This window comes from Anabrus simplex, chromosome 1 (genome assembly GCF_040414725.1).
Source record: "Anabrus simplex isolate iqAnaSimp1 chromosome 1, ASM4041472v1, whole genome shotgun sequence".
NCBI lineage: Eukaryota > Metazoa > Arthropoda > Insecta > Orthoptera > Tettigoniidae > Anabrus > Anabrus simplex.
Window position 1 is genome coordinate 714649119 of NC_090265.1, and position 21447 is coordinate 714670565.

General features: G+C 38.7%; 1 protein-coding gene across 2 annotated transcripts in view; it reads right to left on the reverse strand.

Annotated features, from left to right (window-relative positions):
• LOC136857392 (ankyrin repeat domain-containing protein 54) overlaps nt 1-21034 on the reverse strand; it is a 179082-nt gene extending 158048 nt beyond the window's left edge. Inside the window, exons 1-4 of one of the 2 annotated variants that reach the window (XM_067136027.2) lie at nt 20807-21034; nt 20503-20714; nt 19704-19821; nt 11453-11563 (exon numbers count right to left, since the gene is read on the reverse strand). In XM_067136027.2, the coding sequence (XP_066992128.1) occupies nt 11453-11563; nt 19704-19821; nt 20503-20703 (430 nt within the window). In that variant the 5' untranslated portion in view covers nt 20704-20714; nt 20807-21034. Of the gene's footprint in view, nt 1-11452; nt 11564-19703; nt 19822-20502; nt 20715-20802 lie in introns of both variants that reach the window. The other variant, XM_067136026.2, reaches the window with a different exon arrangement.
• Nucleotides 21035-21447: the final 413 nt, after the last annotated feature.

Genomic DNA, 21447 nt, shown 5'->3' on the forward strand with positions numbered 1-21447 from the left:
GCCTTCCTGAGCATATTCGAGAAGCCACTAAATTACACATCTTTAAAACTAAGCTTGTTAATTTTCTAAAAGTAAAAATGTCAAGACTATAGAGTACTGCTTTAGCATACTACATTTTTGTCCTAGAAGCTCATATTCCCAAATCTCATCTTTGTTGCCGTATGTAATTAATTGTACTGCTCCATTATGAGCCTTGGCTCAGGTGCCTCTTTGAAAGAAAGAAAGAAAGAAAGAAAGAAAGAAAGAAAGAAAGAAAGAAAGAAAGAAAGAAAGAAAGAAAGAAAGAAAGAAAGAAATTAAATAAATAAAGTCGCACTAAACAATTAAGGTTTTTGGCAACGGAATTGGGAAAGTAGTGGCTGTGGCCTTGATTGAAGTAAATCCATAGCATTTGCCTGGTGTGAAAATGGGAAACCACAGAAAACAGGTTCATAACATGCTTCACTGGAACTTCGAGGGATAGGCTTCTTTACCTCTTTTTTCTTTTTTTTTTTTCTTTTCCCAAACTCGTAACAAATTTATTATGATCCGTCTAAAGTCTTCAGTTCTTTTATCTTCTTGTAGATACTCCCCACTATCATCCTTATGGATGGATGTGACTTGATTTTCTTAAACATCGGGATATCCCTCAGCCAATATATTAGCATTTATTACTTAAAGAAGATCAATCCACCTCTTCAAGCATATATATATATAAGACATGTTTTCATGTGTTTGAACAATCTGAATAGTAACCTATTCAACGTTCAACATTGTGATTTTTTAACAAAAACATTATCATTCATGAAAATGTATTAAAAAATCAGTGTTTTCACAACTCACTCTTTATAGAGTATTAACAGACAATGGTATTAATATGGTATATTAATGGTATTAATATCACCTTTTATCTGCTTAACTAATAATTTTTGGATACAGACAACACAGAAAAAAATTTTTAAACTGTTCATACAACTTATGTGTGTTTTGAATGATCATTTATACAGTCCCTAACTTACTGGGGTCCAACTACATTAGACAGTCATTTTATCTGATCAAGTGTTAAGTATTAGATACAGACTGTAATGAACATTTTGAACGTGCATATATTACGTGTTTTTTGCAATTTTCTATGGTCCTAGCTTCTTGGAATTTAACCCAATGTTTTATTAAGATATTTGGAATGTTGGTATGTCCTTATATAACAATGTCTTGTTGTGAATAGCTGAGGACGGCCATCATTTCGTCCAAAACTAGTACTACTCTATGAAAAACTGTGTATTGATTAGGTGGTTAAATAAAGGCTTTTGGTAAGAAAATTAAGTCATATCCATCAATACGGGCCTAACAATGAAGTTCATTGCTTACACAATTTAGCACACAACATTCCCACTGATTTAACACAAAATTTTATGGCCATAAATACGAAAGTTGATCAATTATAAATGGGACTTTTGTTCCTGAACATCAACAGTTGGTAGGACTGGCCCTGTGCTTCTGCCTCCCTTTTTTTTTTTAAGTCGCACCAACACAGATAGGTCTTATGGCGACGATGGGATAGGAGAGGCCTAGGAGTTGGAAGGAACAGCCATGGCCTTAATTAAGATACAGCCCCAGCATTTGCCTAGTGTGAAAATGGGAAACCATAGAAAACCATCTTCAGGTCTGCCGCCAGTAGGATTCAAACCCACTATCTCCCGGATGCAAGCTCACAGCTGTGTGCCCCTGACCTCACGGCCAACTTGCCCGGTCTGCTATGCTTAGGCGGGACAGTTACTCGTGGGGAGAGCGTGCTGTTAGATATTTCCCACAGTTTCGTCCGTAACGCTCACAATGTCAGAGCAACAGACACACCCCTCCACTGTGCAACGCATAATTATGAAATTTCTTGCTCGTGAAGGAGTTACAGCAGCGGAAAATTGCTAGAGATCGACTGCACAGTTCGGTGATCAAACATTGTCAAGGACACGTGTGTTTGCCTGGCATAAGAAGTTCAAGGAAGGACGAGAATGTGTGGAAAATCAGCAACACGATCGCTGTCCTCGGACCAGCATTACAGACGAAAACATTTGTGTGGTTAAAGACATTACTGACAACGATCGATGGGCGACAGTATCAGAAATTGCAGAACAAGTCTGAATCAGTTATGCAAGCTATCAAGCAATCGCCGCAAACGACCTACAGTTCCGTAAAGTGTGTTCCAGATGGGTCCCTCGCCTTTTGACCAAAAATCTGAAGTTGAGACAGTAAATGCACTGGACTACACTTTATCATCCTCCTTACAGCCCGGACTTATCGCCCTGCGATTTCCATTTGTTCGGACCACTTAAAGAAGCTCTAGGAGGGCAATGATTGGAAGATTACGAGTGTGTGGAAGACTTCATGCGTAAGACTTCATGACAAGATCCTGTTCTTTTTACGATGAGGGCATCAAAAATCTGCCCATATGCTGGGACAAATGCATTTCCAAAGCAGGAAACTATATGGAAAAATAAACTGTAATTGCCTTGTTTTTTTCAATAAATAAATTTAAATAAAAAATAAAATTCTGTTGCCTTCAGTGGGATTATTGTGTGTAAGGGGCTTTGCTGTGACCTAGATAAAATGACAGTCAAAAACAGCGGGATCTTGTTTAAAATACGGCGCCATATGTACCTACACTGTATACAGAGGGCAGAGTTCTGGCACATCGTAATAACATGAGGAAGATTACAAAAACTTGGTATAGACAGATGACAAACACAGGTGTCAGTTTTCTATCCATGCAAAACTGTTTACGTTAAATTGACGATGCTAATTCCACATAGACCCCCAACCCAAAAATATATCCGTTTTAAAAAAATAGAACATTATGAAACGATGATGATGATGCTTATTGTTTAAAGGAGCCTAACATCGAGGTCATCGGCCCCTAATGGTACGAAATGAAATGACACAAAAAGTTCATTATCATCCACTGACCAAAATACAAAAAAAATGTCATGAAGAATGAATGGATGGACATGAACCCCCAAAAAAACAAGCAAACAAAAAAACGGTGGATTCGACTCAAAAAATACCATAAATAATAGTATGACTGACCAAGGGACCACTTACAAAGCACAATCCTCAATCAAGGATGCTTGATGTCTAAAGGGGTAAAAAATCGATGTCTAAGGCCCCTCAGAATGGTACATGTCGCGAGTAAAGTAGAACCATGGTATTTGTCATGTTGGGGTACTAATCAAAAGTAGCGAAGACTCACGGTGTTCCACATAAGATGGTACTACTCACAAGTATTGTACTTCGTACAGGTAACGCAAACCTATGGTGTTTCTCACACAATGGCACCACTCATAGCCAACGCAAACCGATGAGGTTCCTCACCTAGGTGTACTAACCACAGGGACTCGTACTATCCCATGGTGTTCCTCACATAGTGGGTACTAATCACAGGCAACGCAGACCCACGGTGTTGCTCATATAGTGGTACAACTCACAGGCAACGTCCAGACCCGTGGTGTTGCTCACATGGGTACGACGCACGGGTACTGGAAACCCACAGGAGAACCCCCTCTTGCTGCTACTAATCACAAACCTATTTTGTACCTAATATAGTGGTACTACTCGCAAGTACAGCCAACCCATGGTGTTCCCCGCGTGATGGTACGAATCAAAAGTAGTTTCATGGTTCTAATTCAATCATCCCTTCGTCGCCCCTTTTAGTCGCCTCTCACGACAGGCAGGGGATACCGTAGGTGTATTATTCGTCTGCGTCCCCCACCCACAGGGAGTAAAGAGAGAGAGAAAAGAACAAGAAAGAAGGGATCTGTCACATCAAAAGATGAAGTAACAGACGAAGAAAGGCAAGGGCCACGAAGGGCGTGAAAATGAAAGGCTCCCTAGGCCTCGAATGCTCTAACACCGTCGGGGTCGGAAAAGAACAAGAGTTGACCAAGGGAGGTCGGACAGGATGGACGAAAGTGAGGAGCCTGACATAAGTTAAGTGGAAGCAATGCCAAGAATCAGCTAAGGGCCCCGTGGTTGCCAATCCACACTCCCAAGTTCAGAACCCCTTGGGCCCCTTTTAGTCGCCTCTTACGACAGGCAGGGGATACCGTGGGTGTATTCTTCATCTACGTCCCCCACCCACAGGGGGTAGTGTGTTTGGTCCGCGAGAGGTATTTTATTTCCCTCAAGTCCGCCAGCAAGCCGGTTAGGACACCCCTATCCGCCACCTGGGAGTATCACCTCTCCCCCTGCTACGCCAGCGTAGTAGGTTCGTGGACATTATGAAACAAACCCATATTTATATTCATCGTATAGGCTATTAGTATGATGGGATCGCTACTCACAAAGGCATTTTAAACCTGCTGCCAGGTTCTTAGCAGGTCGTACCTAACATGGAGACAGATGCCTGCCTCTTATAGCCGCTACTAATCTGGAGAAACAGACGCTACCTGATGAAACTCCTTTTCTCTCAGGATGTGCCCCTAAGCTTTTGAGGATCCTTCGTCTTCCCGCAAGATACTGGTGATGATATGATAAAAGCAGGGAAAGATCACATTAAACTTGAGGGAAAGGATGTAGAATTGTTGAAGACATTCAAGTACTTGGGAAGTGAACTAATGCAGGATCCAAGACTGGATGCTGCAATTAGCAAAAGGATTCAAGCTGGAGGGTCACAGTGTACAAAACTTATTATGGTTTAAAGAAAAGTGCCAATGGAAGCAAAAGAAACTAAAAAGATATATCATCATCTTCCTTCCAAGTATGGGGCCATGTGTCCCGTTACGGTCTTGCATTTTCCCTCCATCTCTTTATCGGACGTCCTACAGATCTTTTTCCTCTGGGTTGGTATCGAAGAATCTCTTTTGGCAATCTACCAGGTTCCATCCGTTGTATATGATGTTTCCAGCTTTCCTGATAACTGAAGATGTAGTCAGTTATCGGTTGTACTTTCACTTCTTTTATCACCTCTTTATTCCTTTTATGGTCCCATTTTGTATACCCTGCTGTACGATGCATGAATGTCATTTTGTTAATAAACTTAACCACGGTAGGTTAATATTGTGTCTGGTCCGTATTGACTAGTCTGAATGTATAATATAACTATTTAAAATAGTTTATTTGAATCCGCCTTGATCAATACACTCATTAAATGAAAGAAAATCTATTTATTAAACCAAACATGTTTCGGGAAGTCTCAACCATTCCCTTCCTCAGTGGTCAGATCAAAGAACAAAACAATATCACACAATCTTTTTTAATAACGTTATTTGCTTTACGTCCCGCTAACTACTCACACAATCTTTTGTTTTCCAATTTAAGGAAGTATTGTTCTAATACACCATATCAAAGAGTAAAGAGAAATATTATAAAAATGATCAATACATAAAATTTTGGTTGAACTGAATGAAAATACTATATAAATTTAGGATCTTCAAGTTTTTCTTCTTTTCTTCTTTTTGTTACATAAATGATCATATGCTAGTCTATACAGTGGGTTATCTCCTGCACTTCTCTCATTTAAACTTGATTGAAAATTATTTTTTTGTGTAAAGTAAATTTCTAAATTTTCCAAAACATTCATTAATTTTCCCTTTCTGGCCAAATGTAATAATTTCATGTCATCGGAAATGTCTGTAAATTTATGATTCATTTCAACCAGATGTTCTCCCATTGCCGAATATCTTTTATGTTTAACCGCATTAACATGTTCTTTGTAGCTTATAGCCAAACATCTTCCAGACTGTCCTATGTATCCTTGTTTACGTTTGGCATGTTCATTTGTAAATTCCTGATTTATTAAATATACATTTATTCTCTATCTTATCTGAATTGAAAATTATCGTATTAGTATTATTATCTGTTTTGTATGTGACATTGATGTTATTTTTCCTGAAAATTTAGCAAATTTCTTTTTCCTCTTTTCGCTCTTTAATTTGCAGTTCTAACTTTTCGAAATAAGCATTCTTATCAACTGGCCCATAGAGTGGTACCGCTCTAAGTCACGAGAAGATCAAGAATTTTGCATGATATTCTGGTGTTGCACATGCAAGAGACGACTGTAAAAAGGAGACTGTTTAACACCCTGTCTTTTGCACACTGAGCAGTATGGAAATGACAAGCATACACCTGCTGTCCTTACAGTTCTCAGCGTACGTAGAAGCCAATTATTTTTCAGGCGTTTTGCCTTCTTAATTTGTAAATTCCATTTTAGATTGTCACTAATACAGTGAAAATACTAAAGTTCTAGTCCAGCGGCGGCAATTCAAATAACCTCACCATAGTAATACCAAGCACTCCCTGTCAATGGATATTTATTTTCAATCGGATATTTATTTTCAATCGGATATTGGGCCCTTTTTCAATCGCTATCATCTAAGAATCTGAAATTAAAAAGATAAGCCTAATAAGAAATATGAGAGATTGAATATGATTGCCCTGACAATCATTACTGCATCGGTACAGTCTAGTGCAGACAACTCCATACAACAAGTATTCCGTTAGGTTTACTGAACACATTTGTTTTAAAATTATATTGGCATCCTTTATGGATTTCATTTTTCTATTCACAATACCTCTTCCCTTCTCACCAACACTATGTGATGACAATAATTACAACTACATTGCATGTGCAAGTGGTTTAACATATAATACAGCTAACAAGGAATGTAGCACACAGCTACAAAACCACAGTACCATATCTGAAGTACTTATTTCATTACTGTTTGGTTGAAGGAGCTATACAAAATGAATGGAGGGTTGCTATAGTAGCCCCTGTATATAAAGGAAAGGGTGATAAGACATAAAGCTGAAAATTACAGGCCAGTAAGTTTGACAGGCATTGTATGTAAGCTTTGAGAAGGCATTCTTTCTGATTACATTAGACATGTTTGCGATATTAATAATTGGTTCGATAGAAGGCAATTAGGTTTTAGAAAAGATTATTCCACTGAAGCTCTACTTGTAGGATTCCAGCAAGATATAGCAGATATTTTGGATTCAGGAGGTCAAATGGACTGTATCGCGATTGACCTGTCTAAAACATTTGGTAGGGTAGATCATGGGAGACTACTGGCAAAAATGAGTGCAATTGGACTAGGCAAAAGAGTGACTGAATGGGTTGCTATATTTCTAGAAAATAGATCTCAGAGAGTAGGCGAAGCTTTATCTGACCCAGTAATAATTAAGAGGGGAATTCCTCGAGGCAGTATTATTGGACCTTTATGTTTTCCTATTTACATGAATTATTTGAGTAAAGGAGTGGAATCAGAGGTAAGGCTTTTTGCGGATGATGTTATTCTCTATAGGGTAATAAATAACTTACAAGATTGTGAGCAACGGCAAAATTACCTCGATAATGTTGTGAGATGGACAGTAGGCAATGGCATGATGATAAACTGGGTTAAAAGTCAGGTTGTGAGTTTCACAAATAGGAAAAGTCCTTTGGGGATCATTGTAAGTATCTGAGTGTTAATATAAGGAAAGATCTTCATTTGGGGTAATCACAAAAATGGGATTGTAAATAAAGGATACAGATCTCTGCACATGGTTATGAGGGTATTTAGGGGTTGTAGTAAGGATGTAAAGGAGAGGGCATATAAGTCTCTGGTAAGACCCCAACTAGAGTATGGTTCCAGTGTATGGGACCCTCACCAGGATTACTTGATTCAAGAACTGGAAAAAATCCAAAGAAAAGCAGCTCGATTTGTTCTGGGTGATTTCCGACAAAAGAGTAGCATTACAAAAATGTTGCTAAGTTTGGGCTGGGAAGAACTGGGAGAAAGGAGACGAGTTGCTCGTCTGAGTGGTATGTTATTACATTCAATTTGCAAAGTATACATTTATTATTCACCTATTCAATACCTACAGTACCACGTTTTGTGGTTAAATAAACATAAAAGATTGAAAAGTTGTGGACATGTTTCGCCCTTCTTATTGGGCATCATCAGCACATTAGCTAATCTTAAAACAAACAATTTTATTAAGAATGATTACACTATTGTTTATGAGATTAATGACTTGTAATGAGTGGTATGTTCCGAGCTGTCAGCGGAAAAATGGCGTGGAATGACATTAGTAGACTAATAAGTTTGAGTGGCGTCTTTAAAAGTAGGAAAGATCACAATATGAAGATAAAGTTGGAATACAAAAGGACAAATTGGGGCAAATATTAATTTATAGGAAGGGGAGTTAGGGATTGGAAGAACTTACCAAGGGGATGTTCAATAAATTTCTAATGTCATTGAAATCATTTAAGAAAAGGCTAGGAAAACAACAGATAGGGAATCTGCCACCTGGGCAACTGCCCTAAATGCAGATCAGTATTGATTGATTGATTAACCACTATGGTCACAACTGCATGCTTCCCAACTTTGTATGTCAGTAGTAACCGATGGTAAGAAGAAATGCAATAGAAGATGTGAGCAATTTGCATTTTGTCCCAGAGAAGGGGTACCACTAAAGAAAACTGCCATTTGTACACTGCTGACTTTTCAGTATATTTTAAGGTCATTTCTCCATTACATCACATCCATTTTAGGTGAGACATAGTGGGTTACGGTCTTTATTTTACTTTTAACATCACACTAACACATTAAAGATTTTTGGCGGTGCAAGGATGGGAAGGTACCTACCGTGGCCTTAACGTTTGTACAGCTCCAGCAATTGTCAGGTGTGAAATGGAAAACCACAGAAAACCTTCTTCTGGGCTGTTGAAGATGAGATTCAAACCCACCGACTTCCTCAGTCAGACCTAGTGTTTACCATGCCCTATATCTTCTGGTAATGGCTAGAAAAAAATTGCTTTCAATGATCTATCTCAGTCTCATTCTTGAATTTTACATTAAAAAGTGACTGAAAACAAAAAAAACAAAGCTAGTAACACTATACCTTACACAGTCAGTCCTTGTTATTCATGGTGTTTATAAGTATTGCTTGTAGGGTTGGCTGGTGTATACATTTAAGTGACCCTGGCAGATTCACATGTAACAGCACCTTCTGGTGGAGTAAGGAAAGCAACGAACGGGTAACTACCTCACTTCCCATTTCGCTCATTCGCTTCTTCAGTGACACATAGGCTGTTTATGATAGCTGCTCGTGGAGCTGTTGAAGATCCAATCAGCCTATGGAATGAGGACTCAAAATACACATATCTGGAGTCACGCTCGTCAAATAACAGACAGACAATAATGTCATACAGTAAAGACACCAATGCTGCAGCCTCTGGAGCAGACTGTTTCCGTGCTCTTTTGAGACAGACAATTAGTTCTGGTGGTTCAATTCTACATAAGCTTAGAAACCTGAAAAATACTGCAGAAACTGTGTTCAAGTGTGTTTCTTCGTGGAAAAACCTAAAAATAGTTTCTACCAATTTTTGTGTGTTCCAATTTCTTTCGTTGATGACTGAATTTTCAAAGATGTCAAACAAGTTCTAAACTCATGGTTTTCATCACCACCAGATGATGTAGGGATGGGTCAACTCATGCCCAGTTTTAACAACAGAGACAAAATTTAGTTTGCCTCTTTTAATAGGAGACCAGAACCTTTTCTTGATGTGCCTACTACAAACAAAACAAACGTGAGGCCTGCCAGGACAACTGCTGTCCAGCAAGATAGCCTGCAGATATTGAAGTATCACGTGGTCAATACGGTGATGTCCTTGGCCATATTGCTTGGCTTCTCCAACCACCTCTTGAATTACATAGCCAGATGTGCCAACTTTCAAAAGTCATAATTCAGGCATTTTTTTGCTGTATAACCTGACATGTTACATCAATGATGATGTAATTTTTAATAATATTTAACACATTATAGTACTAAATTGCATAATTCCTCTTTTTATTATTTATTTATTTTTAAATACTGAAATACTGTGTGTATCTGAGCTTTAGAACACATCACTCTCCACTAACTGCCTTAGGCCTCTTCATCAATTTCTGAACTAGATTTATGCTTAAAGCACTGGCCTTGTTCAACGGGTTTTAAGGTGGTTTTTTCCAGAATTCTTTTTGGCAAACATTGATCCGAGTTTTGTCCTTGTAGATATGCTAAAAAAAGTTTCACAGTCCGCACTGCTATGCAGAAATGATAAAATAAAAAGCATTACGTTATAGATTCTATCATATTTAAGAACACCATGAGCTGATTGCATCTCTCTTGTCAGTGCCCACTGAACATCAATTCTCTCCAGCTACTTAAAGAACGAGGAAACACCTGGGATTTTCAAAAAAATAGAGGCATACTAAACCTGTTCTCAATCAGAAGATAAGTCTGTGCGATCAGGAGAGAGGGAGGAAGGGCCAAAAATAGGGAGTGTCCCGTTTAAAACCGGGGGTGGGGAGTTGGCACGTCTAAATATCGCCTCTTTTGATGTCGCAAGGCTGAGCGAACCTTGTTCCAGCCCTCAATCCAGAATTAAAATCTCTGGACTGGCAGGAAAATGAAACCTATGACTTCTGGGTAAAAGGCACTGCACAGGCAGCATGCCTTTCATAAAGTAAACTCAAATTTATTCCAAAGTCCACACTAAGAAGCTCAACTTCCCTCTAGACAAGTTTGTAAATTAAAAATTACAACTTCACTATAAAAGATTCCACTGTAATCACTATGTAGCAGAAGTCAGCAGTGAAAAATAAAAATCATGATTTTGTTGAAATAGCTCCTTGCACGTGCAATTCTGTCGAGTTCTCCGTGCTATTTCTTGATGTTGGGATGCCTCAATGACTTCTTCCTAGGCTTTTTCCCAATTTATTGGGGTTGTTACCTCATGTGGGTTTGGCCCAGTTTTATGGTCTGATGCCCTCCCCGACACAAATCTTACATGAAGGGAGGTATTCATTATTGTGGTATGTTGTATATAGGTGAAGAGAACTGTCTGAAGATGAACAACCAAACCCAAGCCACAAGATGCATCTTAACAATGAAGATCTGCTGTAAACTCCTCAAATACCCAAGTGTCCCAGGATATTCTCTTCATAAAGAGAAACACATATGTTTCTGCAAATTGGTGAAATAAAATGAAGGTATTTCAATGCATCACTGATAATTATCTTAACAGCCATAACAAACAACATTTTTATAATCCATTATTTATTTCAGAGTTCCAAGTGTACAGCTTTTATCTTTACAATGAGATAAATGAAGGAGTTTTTCATGCAAAATCTCAGGCAGAAACATCATATCAAAATATTACATTACAAATGCTAAAGAAATAAAGAACAAAATCAAAAGCATCTCAAATTACAAAAATATTCTCACAACAAAATACAACTAAAATATAAATTACAATGAGTAATACATCCTTCAAAACAAAAGTTTTAGCAAGTACATCCATAAATAACATGCAACAGAACCAACTTCCCATGTGATAGGATATTTATCTTGTACTTTCCCCTAAAACAATAATCACCACCAGTGCCAAATCCACCTCAGTACTCAAAACAATTATAAACAAACAGTAGAGAACAAGTCTGGCGCTGGTACTCACCAAGAGGCACTCTGAATTCCTGCCAGGGGTCCTTCCTTATCTTCAGACAACATCGCATATTGCGCATCTTCCTACGGTACACAGCTACTGCATACTGTTGCTGAGCAATTCCTGTAATAAGTATGAATATAATTCCCAAACAGGAACAAGGAATTGCACCTAAAATTACTTCAATGCTGCATTTTACAACTGATAGGCATATAGAGTGGAAGCAGTAAGGAGGCTGTGCTGTGGATGATACTGCATTGTTTAGCTAGCAAGTAGAGATGGGCCAAAGTAACTCTAACCCGCGACAGTTAATGTACGTGAGAGACAACTGAGGGAAGAAAAAGAAAAAAAAACAGATCCTGTGCATACGTGGAATAGCCAAGCACCTCTTTTCTACTTCAGCACATCTCTGAATGATCATGATAACTTTGCCGCCTTCTGTCATTGTTCTAATCTCACGGCGGAACTTTATCACAGAATGAGCCTGCGCTTGTTGACAGACAAAATGACTTCCCCATGCCTTGAAATTGTAGCTTTGTTGAAGCGACTTGTTTCCCAAGGAGATGAGGAAGTGAAGTTTGTTCATCCTGGCCCAATGATAGATAATATTAATAAATGGTTCATTTGTAGTCGGAAGAAAAATTGGTAGGCTGTAATTAGTGTTTACATTGTGATGTTAAATAGACCAGACTGAGATTTTAGTGATTTAATGATAAGAGGTGTGGAATTGAAGCTACAGAGCTAATTATAAACAAAGGACACGCATAGTTGGCTTGCATACTGAATGCTGAAAGGCATAATGGTCTATAATGAAGATGTATGTATGGGTATACGTCGCTCTGAAATGAAATGTCATATGGCTTTTAGTGCCGGGATATCCCAGGACGGGTTCGGCTCGCCAGGTGCAGGTCTTTCTGTTTGACTCCCGTAGGCGACCTGCGCGTCGTGATGAGGATGAAATGATGATGAAGACAACACATACACCCAGCCCCCGTGCCTTTGGAATTAACCAATTAAGGTTAAAATCCCCGACCCGGACGGGAATCGAACCCGGGACCCTCTGAACCGAAGGTCAGTACACTGACCGTTCAGCCAACGAGTTGGACTACGTCGCACTGACGCTTGGTGGACAAGTCTTATCACAACTATGGTACAGGACTGGGAAGGAAGTGACCGTAGCCTTAATTAAAGTACAACTTCGGCATTAGCCTGGTATGAAAATATTGGTAAACTATGGAAAATAATTTTCAGGGCTGTTGTTAGTAGGGCTCAAAAACTCACCATCTCCCAAGAACAAGTTCACCGCTACGTAATGCAAACCATGCAGCCAACTCAACTCACTGGTCGGCCCTGCATTGTAGCGGTAGCGTGCCTGCTGGAGACCCCAGGTTCGATTCCTGGCCAGGTCAGGGATTTTTACCTGGATCTGAGGGTTGGTTCGAGGCCCATTCAGCCTACGTGATTGCAACTGAGGAGCTATATGATAGCCGCCCCAATCTAAAAAGCCAAGAGGATTCGTCATGGTGACCACATGGCACCAGCGGTTGCCAGGTAGGCCATGGCCCTTTGAGGCTGTTGCATCATGGGGTTTGGGGATTTACTCAAGCAAGCAAATAAAGTGAGAGCAATGTACTTCTTGTGCTGGTGGTTTTGAGGTGAGGTGAAGTAAGGTGAGTAAATGTAATACTGCTTTCGTGAATGCAACAATCACATCATTTAAACATTTATTAGTTTTGTTTTCAGGGGAGAAAGTTCCAAAAACAATGAGAGTGGGGGTATCTGATCCACTTACTATGATGACGGATGGATTGTGATCGTATTTTCTTCATGCACACCCCTTTACTGCTTGCCTAAGAAGCAAAAATGATTATGCGTATGTGTCCAGTGTGATGACTGCACATTGTGTTTGATAATGATAATTAGGCAGGGAGATGGTGAAACTCAGTGTCGGCACATCACATATTCCTGTTCAATATGATCAAGGGGGCTCTTCAAGACTTAAAACGTCCCCAACTGACGTACAAACCACCATCGACAGCGTCATACGCCCTCAATTCATTTGGGCATTCTGGCAAGGTTTGGAATTAAATCCCAGCTTTTAGCACACAATCAAATGATTAGGAATTCTGTAACACCACCTCTCCTATACTGCTGGCCAATATTTAATTGGTGAAAATTTTTCCTCCATCGGGATGTGAGCCAGTTAACCACAATGTCAAACTATAAAAGACTTGAAGTCTTAATCATTGCCCCAGGCAGGCTATAAACACAATATATACAAAATATAGTAAAACCTCGTTAACACAAACTCGCATAACACGAACACTCTATTAATATGAACAATATTGTGGTCCCGGAAGCTCTCCTAGGTTGACAAATTTTGGTTACACTAAACTAGAAACTCTTCTTTCAGTCCCCTGCGTCATATCTCACTTAACGCAAACCACCGACACTGTGCATTATGTTCCTAAAGTTGCTTCTCCACTAGTAATGCAAGAAATGTGTGAAGACGAAAGTAATCCATTTTTATTTCTTTACAATTTCCTTTACATCACATCAACACAGATAGGTGTTAGGAGGAGCAGAAAGGAAGCGACTGTGATCTTAAACAAGGTACAGCTTTCAGCATTTGCCTGGTATAAAAATGGGAAACAAAGGAAACCATCTGCAGGGCTGCCGGCAGTGGGGTTCGAACCCACTATCTCCGGAATGCAAGCTGATAGCTACCATGACCCAAACAGTGCAACCACTTACTCTGTAAATCCACTATCAAACCATACTTTAATCGAATGTTAAGCTACTGATGTCTCTTGGTGCAAGTAGATTGTCAATCACGAACGTCACAAAGTCAACAATCACCATACCAGGCAAGTTGGCCATCGTCACCATACAAATAAAAAAATAAAAAAGATCACTGTGTGTTGATAGCCTACAAACTCATTTCAATAATTGCAGATGGCCTTATTGCAAATCAACACTTGTGGTTGTTGTTTGATGTAGTCGACGTAGTCAATGTATCTCATCAGAACATAAAACGTGCCAGAAGTAAGACTTTTAAGCCATAGCCAAGAGGAAGCAGCCAAAACTGAAGATTTAAGAGGAAGTAAATCGTGGTGAATTAAAGAAAACTATAACTGTTGAACAGTTTTGAATTGCCAAGTCTACATCATCTACTGTGATTAAGGATCGTGAAAAACATAATTAATGCTGCTGTATCAGCAACTTCGTAGTGCAAAGTACTTCACCAGACAAATGGGCTATTCTACAAGATGTTGCAAACCCTGGTGTTAGTTTTGGGGAACGGTGATGTTGCCTTATGTGCTCCCGTAGAAAGTGATGTATGCCTACAAGCAGATGCACCCAAGGTGCAAGAACTGTCGTCCAAAAAGAACAATGATGTAATTTCTCCTAGCCACAAGCAAATATTAACCACCTGGAATATACTAGAATGTTTTGCTGCAAAATTTGAAGTCACCGGTGAGTTTACGGAAGCTATGGACACAGATGGCCGTGAAGGTGCCCGGCATTCGCAAGAATTACAAAGAAGCATACTTGAATTTTTCTCCTAAAAAATTACTTGTGAGTATCTAACAGTTACTTGTAGTGTCTGTACTATGTGCCAGTACTCTACAACAAAAGGACTGATATTCTAACTCTAAAATTTGGGTACTTGTTGAACACAAATTAATTAACACAAACTCTTTGTTTTCTCATCCCTTGGAATTCACGTTATGAGGTTTTACTGTACAACATTTAAATGAGAATGTTCATGTGATCTGGACACCATGCCATGGCTATCAGGAATAAATCCCACGTGGCCTAATATTAGAAGAGGATTAACTAATTTAAAACATTTACTATCATTCAAGTGGTTACTTTTCAAAACGTAAGAGCACGTCTAAGTTCGTATCTAGAACAGAATATTCTGCAAACTGTTCACAAGATGGTAGTCAGAGGAAATCTGTCCAATAGAACACCACCATAATACCTAGTTATGGAAAAATTTCACCATTTCAAATTACTACTTTACTAACGGGAATGTATGTTAGGAATGAGAAAATTGGTCAAAAATGATGTGAAGTGTCACTTAATGTAGAAGAGAGGAGAGATCCTTCCTTCATGCTTACCAGGGACCTACCAAATCTCCCTAAGAAGTATTTTTACTTATACAGAAAACTTAAAAACACACTACATCAATATGGGAAATGTAACCATATTCTGTCTTTCAATTGGACAGAGCACTTTGCCATAGTCTCCGTTAGAGCTTGCATCATGTGTGACTACAGTGCTACCACATTCTGTGAAAATAACAAAACCACAAAATTTGAAAGTGCCAAAGTATAAGCCGGTTGTATCTGCAATATGAATATATTAAGTACAGGAGTGAAATTCACAGATTTTTTAGTCAGACCAATGATCTTGATTATAAGAAACAAATTGACAAGTGGACCAATTCAATACAGAACAGAAATGAAATTTATAGCTTATAATGATCTTGATTGTCACTAGCTAATATTGTCGCAGGGGATTGTAGGGCCGCTTCACAGTTCTAACTTGGGGACTTATACCCCTAGAACCACTGTGCTCGCCACCAGCCTTGTCTTGTGTATTGTCACTAGCCAATAACCTAACCAAACCACACCAATGGTCTTCTCAGCAACCGTACCTCAGCTGACAGCCTTGTATAGCTTATTATGACATCAAGCAAGCCACACCATATTTTGATGCTTGTTGTTTAAAGGGGCCTAACATATAAGGTCATCAGCCCACAACATATTTTATTCTGAACATCTCGTTTGCACCCCTGTTAGCAAAGGTATACCGTACTAGTTAATAGTTTGATATTCCCTTTAAGAAGACCACCCCTCCAAAAGACCGACTGTTTATTACGATATTCATTGTCTGGTTAGCTTAAGGCCAGTCTCCACTGATTAAGAACAACATGTTAAATGTTAGAAGTGTTAAATGCTAACTGGTGACACCATCAATATGTTAAATGTTAAATACTGTTTCATTTAACACTGTGTCCACACTTAATAAACATGTTAAACTTTACTTCCTTTGTTTATACACAGTTAGTTCATCATATCAATTCGTGGTAATACATTTAAGTGTGTCTAGTATTTTCAAACAAGTACAATGGACTCAGATGAAGAGGATTTGGCCTTTGTTATTGCCACTGTCGCTTCTTGTTATGATTTAGAAATGCAGTTTTATTAGGCACATTTCCTCCCCTCATCCTGCTCTCTGCTTCAAAAGCAAACCACTTTGAAGTATAACCTTCATCCACTCGCACCCCCGACTTCCGAATTTTTCTGAATTTTTTGTAATTCTCGACTGGACTGGGAGCGAAGGGACGCTAGTTTATTTTTTCGATGGACATGCGGAAACAATTATAGATAATTTCGAGTTCCTGGAAACCGTCTGCTTTCTTCGCTTTATCTCTGTATTCCTTTGATGAGACATCCCACAAACAAGGCCTTTCTATTATATCATTAATAAAGTCCAGAGTAATCTCCTTGCTCCACTCCATTTCAGACTATAAATTTTAGTATAGTGCACAGAGAACAACACACGTGCGCTTACTGTATTTGTAGCTTACAACAAAGAGAATAAGTGTTATGGAGTGTTGTAACTATAATCTTACTTCACGAGAAGCACATCATTTGTGCCGTTTAGGCTATCTGTTGGCGTGGAAACAGCATGGAAGTTGCCGAAGCTGTGCTGACATCTCACGAACAACGAATTGATTTGACATGTTTTCCACTTGGAGCAGAAAACACGCCAACATGTTAAAAGTGTTAACCTCAACATTCTGAGTTAACATAATCACAATATACATGTCAATTGTAACATATTAAATTTAACATGTTGGTGCTAAATATTAATCAGTTGAGACTGGCCTGAAGAGGTTTTGCTGTATTCTGAGCTAACAGAAATGTGTTAGTTTCATCAACCTGTCCCAGTCACATCTCACACTGTGAGCGACACCAGAAATATCATTCCTTATGTAGCCAGACCCTCTGAAGAACAGTGTAAAATGTCACTTCAAAACATCACTTGATGTATATATTTGAGAGGATGACCATCAAACTCGAGTCTCATGACATATGATGTACAGTAAATCATGCGACCCCAACCAGAAGAATTCAGATGCTATCTCAAATGGACATTGCAAACACACTACTTCCACTGAACAGCAAGATGACAAGTGTGAGTATTATTTCATTTTAATTTGATTCTTATTTAAAATTATTTTATGATACCTTCTTTTGTTGCGTGTAATATAAGCTACCCTAAATTTTGATGGAAAGGAATTTTGTTTCTAAATGTACCCATTATCAACCCACTTTTAAGCATTGCATATCATCTAACATTAGCATAAAGAATTGTCTAGAAAGTTTTGAAAATTTTGGAAGATAAACTTGTCCAAATTTAAAATTTCACTTCCAAATTTGGAAAACAACAGTTGATAACATTTCTGATGTCCTCAACATGCTGTTAAGAACAACAGAGGATAATCCTCCATTCCCTTTGCAGCGCTCTTTTGCAGAACTAGTTCAGCAGTCCTTCCAAAGTCCTTTTTAATGAGGTAAAATTGTAATTAAAAGTGTCTTTATATGACATAAAATGACTACTACCACAGCCTTCCCTAACACAGACAACTATAAAGACAGTGTCTAAGCTGAAAACATGATCATGATGATGATATCACCATATCATCATCCAAAAAAATGGTAAAGCTTTCCATACCCCATATGTTTGTGAAGCAAGCAAACGAGATCTGGGGGCATGAGCCTCCAGGTTAGCCGCCACAAAGCAGCATGCGTGCCTCTAATATCCTCTGGAGTCTTGCTAAAAAGTGACGAAAAGTTACGGTGACATGATAGAGCACTCACTTCTGGCACACATGACAGTTACAAAATATCCAGTTTTCTGATTTTCATTGAATGTGGTAGCCCTGCAGGTAGACTGATGCAGAGACGGTCTCTTCAGCACAGCCGGACAACACCAACAAATAAAATTGTCACATTTCGCAAATTTACAGTCCTGGAATTAATTCCTCCACATAACGTTGGATAGAGACTGTAAGATCAGATGTGGAGGAGAGAGGATACAAATGGCAGGATGTACTGGATCAGAAAATATATGAAGACAGGAGATGGCAAGCGTTTGTACACCACACCCGGAAAACTGGAGTTGGGAAATGATGATGATGATGATGATGAAGAATATTTCTTGGGTGGGTTGTGGGTGGAAGCATAAAGGAAGTATCTCCCTCTCTCATCATTACTTTAGCCCTCGAGACACGACTTTCACACCCACAGAATGACTGTCGTTTGTTTATACGCTTGCGGCCTTGTCGGAAAGGATGTTATCAAGTGGTGCTCAGTGCTGCCAACCTCTGTACTTAGGAACTGATGAGTGAGTGGTAGTTCGATACCTGGTGGTGGTGATTATTGTTACACAATTGGTGAGAACTTGCCGGGGCAAGTGAAGGCAGTCTGGGGGCGCAAGCCCCCAGGTTAGTAACCGCGAAGCGGCCCGAGGCCTCTAGTTTTGTGTGGAAACACAATTGGTCTGGACTGGTTCTTTCTATGCGGGCGATTAGGACAGGACCTGGACAAGACCATTGGTCTGGAATGCTTCATGCCGTGCGGACGGTTAGGATAGGATCTGGACAAGACCTGTGATATAGGGACAAGAGGTTAGAAGCCACGAAGCAGCCCTAGGCCTCAATTTCCTTGCGCTTTTATTGTGTTGGGGTTGGTAATGGATTATGATTAACATTACTGACAGGAATGAGATCATGTACCACTTTACGTTGGTCAATAGAAATATACATAGCTGCTTCAGAAATGAAAATGGCATGTAATACTCTTCATTAGGTTATAAAAGTAAATGTAGTTCTTGGGGCGGGATGGTAGGTTCCTGGACATCGCAATAAACACATCTCTCCTCTGAGATGCATTCCAAGTAAAAATTCATTAATTTCCACTTGCTTATAACATTAGAAATATCTTGTCTCTAGGGCTGGAGTTTTACTAGATCTCTCCTCTTTGCTATCTTAGGTATTACTTTATCAATTTTCAAAGCTTTTTATGTTTCCTAAACATGAGTTTGAGGTAGTGAAGCTCCAACTCAAAACCATACAAAATATAAGTTGTGTTCATTGAAATCATGTCAAATGTTACAAGAGGGGACATTTTTGTGACAGGGTTAAAGCTGATCATCAGTTACTTTCTCAGAAAAGGAGAGTTACCACTTTCAAGGAGTTCATATCCTGTTCCCAGGAGCTGAGCTGACGGGCGTATATTACAGAAAAGGATTCCAGCAGGAGGTTCTATGCTGAGAGAAGGTCCAGTTGGCAACACTAAGGCCTGTAAAACAAGAGTACCCAATATTAGCTGACTTGCACATTGAATTCCTCATCATAAGCATATGAAACCACATTTTTATTTAGTTAACTATTTTTTTATTTCTTTAAAAATACACCAAATATCTGTTTGAATAGAGTGAAAGAGGAGAAATCTCCTATCAAAACATAAGTTGTTAACACATAAAGCAGTGAAAGTGAGCTTGAAGATGAAATGTACTGACATAGGCTACAGTATGTATGCTGAATCAAACCTGGCAAAGTCCACTCAAAATATTACAAACTATCAAATATACATGTCAACCCAAGATGGCTAATGCATGCTCCTTTACAAAAATGTGACAGCAGGGCCAATTATTTTTGGTTATCACCTCTATTTTGTAAAATTATGATAACATAATTTTCCTCAGTGAAGTATAATACTACCATATACATTTTTTGTTTCAATGTCAAAATACTGGATAGATTTCCAAATTTTTGACAAGTTCGACAGACATCCTCATATGATATTTCCATTTAAAAATTAATGTATTGTACTCATCATCATATAATATTATAAAACATATGTGAAGTGATCGTTATCTGCAATATTATTGGAAAAACGAAGTGTGCTACGGGTTGAGTTAGCACACAGAATTGAAGTAAAGTTAGACGAAAATAAGTGAAGAGATATCCGCAGTGTTACCTTACTCTCCTCCACTTTTTCTTTGACATCTTCACCACTGTTGGTTGTGGACGAGGAAGGTGAACTGTTATTCATGACTGCCACAGAAGAGTTTGAGACGCTTTTGATGGGGGTTACTGCAAGAGGAGAATGAGCGTCCTGAACTACATAACTGTCATTGCTATCGTTACTGGTTTCCACTCCAGAATCTATAGATGTCATTTGTAGTACAGCTGAAACACGTAATAAATGTTCGTTTTCGTATGTCAAAGTGGCTTGTTGATGAGAAAAAAAAGGCTATAAAAAATACAGTCAACTCACGCACAGCTGCCGAATTACATTTCCGAAATTTAACGCGTGAATAGGCAATAACTACTTCCAAGACAGTGTAAAATTATTAACTTATTCATATGTAGACTATAAAACATTCACTTTCGGTTGCTCAGTGAACAAGAAATAAACAGACGCACAAACTCGCACAAACAATCGAAAGAAGGAACTACGCATCCTTATACGGCCAAACGCAAAGAGAATGGGTAAACCAAGGGTAAACGTAGCATATCTTTCTTCTAAACGAACTGACATGGAGGACTTCCCACTCTCTTAACCAATCACATCGTTAATTCTGTGCGCTCCCTTCAAATGAGGTTCAAGGAGATTGTTTTCGGAAATGGTGAACAGTAAAATTTTGACTGGACGATAACACATGAGTCCAACCACACCTTTCCAGAAGAAGAAGAACAGAAAAAGTTTCGTTAAGAGACACCTGTAGTAATAAATTACAGCATCTCGGTGACTCCAAAAACCATAAAAATAGTTAGCGGGGCGTAAAACCATTATTATTATTATTATTATTATTATTATTATTATTATTATTATTATTATTATTATTATTATTATTATTATTATTATTATTATTATTATTATTATTATTATTATTATTATGCGTGAATGGTCCCTTTCGGA